General features: G+C 41.2%; 4 protein-coding genes across 4 annotated transcripts; all 4 read left to right on the forward strand.

The window, feature by feature from the left end:
• Positions 1-283: 283 nt before the first annotated feature.
• On the forward strand, positions 284-1,756 carry DI09_196p10 (uncharacterized protein; the record flags this gene model as incomplete). The annotated part of the gene is made up of 3 exons (XM_013383249.1): positions 284-298; positions 1,271-1,487; positions 1,560-1,756. The coding sequence occupies 3 exons, from the start codon at positions 284-286 to the stop codon at positions 1,754-1,756; spliced, it is 429 nt and encodes a 142-aa protein (XP_013238703.1).
• A 220-nt stretch (positions 1,757-1,976) lies between these two features.
• DI09_196p20 (uncharacterized protein) lies at positions 1,977-2,648 on the forward strand (the record flags this gene model as incomplete). The annotated part of the gene is made up of 1 exon (XM_013383250.1): positions 1,977-2,648. The coding sequence occupies one exon, from the start codon at positions 1,977-1,979 to the stop codon at positions 2,646-2,648; it is 672 nt and encodes a 223-aa protein (XP_013238704.1).
• A 479-nt stretch (positions 2,649-3,127) lies between these two features.
• DI09_196p30 (uncharacterized protein) lies at positions 3,128-4,141 on the forward strand (the record flags this gene model as incomplete). Its single annotated transcript, XM_013383251.1, has 1 exon — positions 3,128-4,141. The coding sequence occupies one exon, from the start codon at positions 3,128-3,130 to the stop codon at positions 4,139-4,141; it is 1,014 nt and encodes a 337-aa protein (XP_013238705.1).
• Positions 4,142-4,263: 122 nt separating this feature from the next.
• Positions 4,264-5,718, forward strand: DI09_196p40 (uncharacterized protein; the record flags this gene model as incomplete). Its single annotated transcript, XM_013383252.1, has 1 exon — positions 4,264-5,718. One exon carries the CDS (start codon positions 4,264-4,266, stop codon positions 5,716-5,718), a length of 1,455 nt encoding a protein of 484 aa, XP_013238706.1.
• Positions 5,719-6,017: the final 299 nt, after the last annotated feature.

Raw genomic sequence — 6,017 nt, forward strand, 5'->3', positions numbered from 1 at the left:
AATTTACTGCCATGAAGGCAATAAAAACCACGGTAAAAGGCACAATTAAAATGATCGCCATTAAGATGGCGAAATGCTGAATGAAAGGCATTATGACTTTGGCAAGGATGCCACGTATAATCTTGATAATCTGGCAGACGGAGCCTCTGTAGAATTGCTCCGATAACCTCGCGTTAGCATTGATTTCATTTAGTAGTTCTGTAGCGGCGACTTTCCTTTTCATAAAGTTTCCATAGGCATAACCAAAACCTCGAATAAATTGCCGCATATTCTCTGAAATAGTATGCCCAAACGTAAGGTCAGAAAGAAGCGCCTCAATCAACTTGAAAGTATTTGAAAAGACCGAGATATCCTTAAAATCTAGTTAAAAGAGCTAAAAAGGTCTCCAGATTCTTTATCTGCTGCTCTCTACGCTTTCTCGCTATTTTTTCTGTATTGATTGGCTCTATCCTGAATTTTCAAGACCATCCAGATAATAGGCGCGAAGCTCAAAATCCGATTCTTTCCATATTCTGAAGATGCGTTCTGTATTCCTCGTCATAACATCAGTTTCGTCAGGATATTCGTATTTGCAAATTGAATGTCAACAGCCAGTGCTTCGCTAATGCTTGCTTCAAGCTGATCTAGATCTTCAGTACGAGAGAAAAAATCTTGTGAATTTTTTGAAATTCGAGGCCTTTATCGAAAAGATTTGTTGCTCCTTCAATCTTGACTTTCATTTTCCTGTAAGATTTGCAAGGAGATCTATTTGCCTCTGCTAATGATTTTTTCTCCATTTGTTTTGAAGTGGAAAAAACTATGCTAGATGATGGTATCTGCAGGATGATCAAAATATATGACGTATCCTTCAATTTTGAATTATACTTGACACAATATTTTTCCACTGTGTCCTTATATCTCGCAATTTCATAATTCAGAATGAAAGCAAAATTGATGGCACTCGGACTTTCTCCCACGCTATATATGACTCTAAAATAAAGAAAAAATACAATGTGCATTTATGAGCGCTTTGAATTCTCAAGATAAGACCAGGGACATTAAAGACATTTCAAGGTGTCCAATAAATCAAGGTTTGGCGATATGCTGAAAAATTAGATGAAATTTTAATTAAAATCTGCGGACTGCCAGGCCAATGTCTACGTTCTATTGTTCATGTATGTGAATTTCACCATCTCTACCCATAGTGTGTTCCTTTCCAACTGAAGTACAGTCGATTTATGGGTTACTTTAGTATTGCGAGTTTGGACCGACACCCTTACGGTGTGCTCAGCAAAATCAGCTGCAGGTGCCCGTTGAGGGAGGAATTTCCTCCTCATCCGAAGAGGTTCTCGCTCCTGCCCCCTTTGACATTGAAAAGCAGACAAAAAAAGAGGCACAAAAAATTGAGAAAGAGCGTAAGCGCTTGGAAAATCTCCGTGTTCGCATAAAAACAGCCAAGAAAATAGGAAACAAACTAGCAACGCATCTTTCCGGTGTCGCTGCCTTTGGTATGTGATTGTAGAATTTATTTTCCTCTTTTCGCTTACGTTTCTTGTGGATATTAATGTCTGTTTTCATAGGTGTCGATATGAAGAAGCTTTCAAAGGCACTTTCACACCGCTTTGCATGTGGATGCTCTGTCACCAAAGGACCCACAGGCGAAGACGAAATAATTATCCAAGGTGATGTGGCATCAGAGACACTTTCCTTTCTCACAACAAATCCAGACTGGAAGGACATCTTTCTTGCCTCTCAGATTGAAATAAAAAGCAAATAAGTACCTTGAGATCAACGGGTTAAACACACAACTCGATCGTGTCCTACAATCCATACGACATGCCACGGTCTGCTGGAGAGATTTGTCAGAAGATTGATTAACAAGTCTATCAAAAGGCAAGTTTACCAGAGGATTGACTGGATGCGCATGTAAGGATCAATTCGAGATCACACCAAGTGCGAGACCCGAGTCATCATAATTTTCAAAAATCAGCGTCGCTATGAAAAACATCATTCGAAGGTCGAGGATTTCCTGGTCGTCGAAAAGGGGCTCCAAGTCTTCTTTCGATGGGGAGCAAACTCTCGGCCAAAACGATGATGCCAGCGTGCTGGAAGAGGACACCAGGGCCTTTTCATCCTCGTCATCCTATCAAGATGCTGTTCTTGTTGAAATTAGCTTAAATTGGACGCAGGACGAGGAGAGACTTGTGGAGGCTTTTTGTTCCACCAAGGAAGAGGAAGACAATCAGCAGCAAATGCACCCTGAAAATAATTCCTCGCTCTTCATCGAGTCGTCAATTGTTGCCACTCCACATCCCCGTTCCCAGAATTTCAGATCCAACCCCGGTGCGATGTCGCAAACCTCATTTGATCCGACAGGCTTTATCGTCACAGAATACTCTTCTGCGTCGATGAGAGAAATTACGGCCGATCTTTTACACTTGGATGAGGATATTGACGCGAACATCTCAATCCTAAAGTCTGTGGTTAAACGAAATGTCGACCTCTACTTGTCAGCATTCAGCATTTTGCAAGAATTGCACTCATTGCGAATAAAGACGGACACATTCCTTACTCTCGGATCATCCCTGAAAGGTATAATACTCGGTTTATCGTTTATTTTCTATAGAATTGGAACGGAAAATAGCCACAATCACCTTGCCAACGCTTGAAAAGTTAAAATGAGAGCCGATCCAAACATCTAAAATGTTACATGTTCACTTCAGTGAGGTTAAATATCAGCAGCGACAGTAGGAGTAGCAAATATAAATAAAGTACATCATAAATGAGCATTGATCATCATCATACCTAGTAGAGTTAGTGTGTCAAAGATCTTGGTGATATGGTTTTAGTCATCACAAACAATATGAAGTAGCAAATATTCAATCGTCATCATCCACAAACTACCTACCTTTGTCAAAGAAAAGTTGGGAAACCCCATTGAATTTATACGCTACCGTGCAAGATGCGAAGTTTCAAATTTACGATAAATTTAAATTTCAACATTTAACCAATGGATCAAAAATGGACAATTGACGAATGAAAAATTTCAACTAATTGTATTGGAAAATGATCGACCCACTTAGCGTCATTTCCGCCTCTGAAGATGGCATCAAAAGTTCTTTCGTTTCACTTGAATTTTTTTGAATGAATGAAGTCGAGCCTATTTACTCGTAAGGACAGAATCGACGTGACGACCAGCGGCTCCTTCGAGGAAATTATGCCCAACAATGATGACTCCAGGGACCATTGCCATCATCATCATCATCACCAAAACCACCATAATATCTTCCACCATAGGGGAATCCATAGCAATTCTATTTCAAGCCCGGCTTCGGCTATTGACATCCTTCTAACCTCGCCTTCGCCAAAATCAGCCGTATTGGTACATCCACCGTTACGGGGGTCCTCAAGCAGGTTAGCAGGAGAGGGATGTCGATCGACACCTTCCATAGTCGGGTCCTTTTCCAGCCTGTCCACATCATTGGCTTCGTCCTCTTTATTTGGAGGGTTGATGGAAGATGATGCCACCATTATAATCCGGTCTTCCGCTTGGTTTCTCAAGGGGCGATCTCGGTCTTATCATGATGATGAATTCTTTATGCGAATGGCAAAGGTCGCGCAAGCAGTGATGCCACTATTGCTTGCATCATCAAACAAGTTTCTTGATTTGACAAAAAGTGCCTCCCTTTCAATGGCAACTGAGAGGTCTAATCCGGAGAACTCTTCAGAGCTTGCTATTCCGCGAAAAAGGTACAGCCGAGAATTTGAACTCTTCATCTGCAATATACTCAAAAAAACCGGGCTTTCGTCTTTGGTTTTGCTGCTGGCTCTAAAATATATCCATCGCCTTCGACTTGCATATCCAGGAGTCTGCCCTACATCTGGATCCGAATACAGACTGTTCTCTGTTGCAATGATTCTTGCCAACAAGTATTTGGAGGACCGTACCTTTACAAACAAGACTTGGGCATCTCTAACTGCGATGCCCATTTCGGAGGTTAATATTATGGAGCGCGAGTTTTTGACAATTCTTGACTTCAACCTCGGTGTTAATGAGGTCGAGTTTTCGAGTTGGATATCCGCCATTGAAGGCTTTTTGAAGGAGCTTGGGACCCCCTCGTGGCCGCCTGAGGATCTATCTGCTATCAGCGCGCGTAGCTAATAAACTCCTATTCAAACTTACAGGCTATTAAAAGATTCCTACCATTGGGCTCATTTCGGGTTGCAATTTAAGTTTAAACTCCTGAGTGATCATTTTGATTTGAGGGTATGCAATTTTTGATGATGGAGTCGAGCGATTGCCATGCGGCGGCTGCCTCGAAGGCTCCAATTGCCAAACTGTACTCTTCAATCTTTGGGCAAGATCTCTCTTGTCCGAAAATGGGGCTTTCTTTGAATCCCTCATCTTATGCTCTGGAAACATCCATTAATCCCGAACTTGTTTCGAAGTTTGACAGTACCTTTAATATGCCGCCTCCATCTTCTGAGTCGGCTAAATCCACTATCTCTGAAGCTACAGACATTTCGCTCAAATTTAAAGATTGTTATGGAAATAAATCTTGCGAGCATGAATGGAATACCACGAGGTACAGGAATTTACATCCGCCTCGACTAGCTTTCCATTCTAAATATATTGCGCATCCAACGACCAGTGAAGATCTTGAACGTCAATGCCCATATTTTTCGAATTTTAGCCATTCTATGGATGAGAAGCAAAGTGTCACAGATGAACTTGATCTTGATCTTGATCTTGAGTTTGAGTTTGAGTTTCTATCACTTGAATGTGCGAAAAGTCGTAGATTTGTTGGGGATATCTCAGGCATCAAATTTCCACACTTCCACTCGGCATATAAAGATTGGGTTGACATTTATTTTGCGTCCATCGAGCCCCTTTTGAGTGAATCTGATTACAAGTGGATGCAAAATTCCTCTTCGCTGCCCCAAAAGCTTTGGATCCATAAGGAATGCTTTTCTGGCGGCGGCCTCGGCTATTCATCTATGGCCATGGAAACCCTGGGTACAACTACTTATGACGACCCAATATGCGGTTCTGAAAAATTGCGCTTATTTTGCAGCTTTTATAATGATGGCAATGAAGGAGACGCTTTGGCAATCATGTTTTCCAACCCCATCGGTCGTACATTTGCGGATCTGCTTGATGAAAACATAGGTGCCGCACCTACAAATGCTCTTGAGCCTCCCATTCTTTCCTTGGCAGCTCTTTTATACAATCATAACTACAACCATGAATGTTTCCAATCAATTTCCTTCTACATCTCATCAGCACTTCCTTCGTTGGTTCTTGATGGTTCTGAACATGCTATCCAGTCACTTATTATCCAGATCATTAAAGCAGTTCAGCATCCTATGGATGCTCAAGTATTTTGTAATGTACAAAAATGCCTCTCATTACTATTGCTAATGATTGGAAAACCTCTCCTAGCCTTAGATTGCCTCATATCTGGAAGAAACGCATCCCAAAATGTGGATCCTATCTTAACTTCACGAATATGTGCGCTTATTAGGATGATACTACTAAGCACTGATGGAACAAATCCTCTTTTTAGAGATTTGTCCAAGAGCGACTTTGCCTCTATAATGGCGATTTGGAATTCAATTCGAGCGCACATTAAATCAGATCTGGCATCTGAACATTGCAAATCATTTGCGCTGGCGAACGTTAATTTCGAACTTTTATTAGAAACTGAACAAGCTTTGAAAGGCCGCTGTATTGGTTAATCGTGCATGTCAAAATTTAAAAAAGATAATTAATTTAGAGCTGACCAATGCAAACACATTTTTTGCTTCGTGCCTATCAACCTGCCGAGGCTACTGGAAAGCATCCAATAGAATTTTGAATTTTAATGAGTTTTAGTTAAAAAAATCGCACCAATCAACGTAATTACTAGGGTATTTAAGCGGGGCGCTTTTGACTTTAGCTTCATATTACAGCATGAACTCTACAACGTCATCCTCATCAAAGTCACGCATCATTGTATCCGTTGCTGTCATTGCGCTGATCGTGCTGATTGGCATTC

This window comes from Mitosporidium daphniae (assembly GCF_000760515.2).
Source record: "Mitosporidium daphniae strain UGP3 chromosome Unknown contig-196, whole genome shotgun sequence".
Classification (NCBI taxonomy): Eukaryota; Fungi; Microsporidia; genus Mitosporidium; species Mitosporidium daphniae.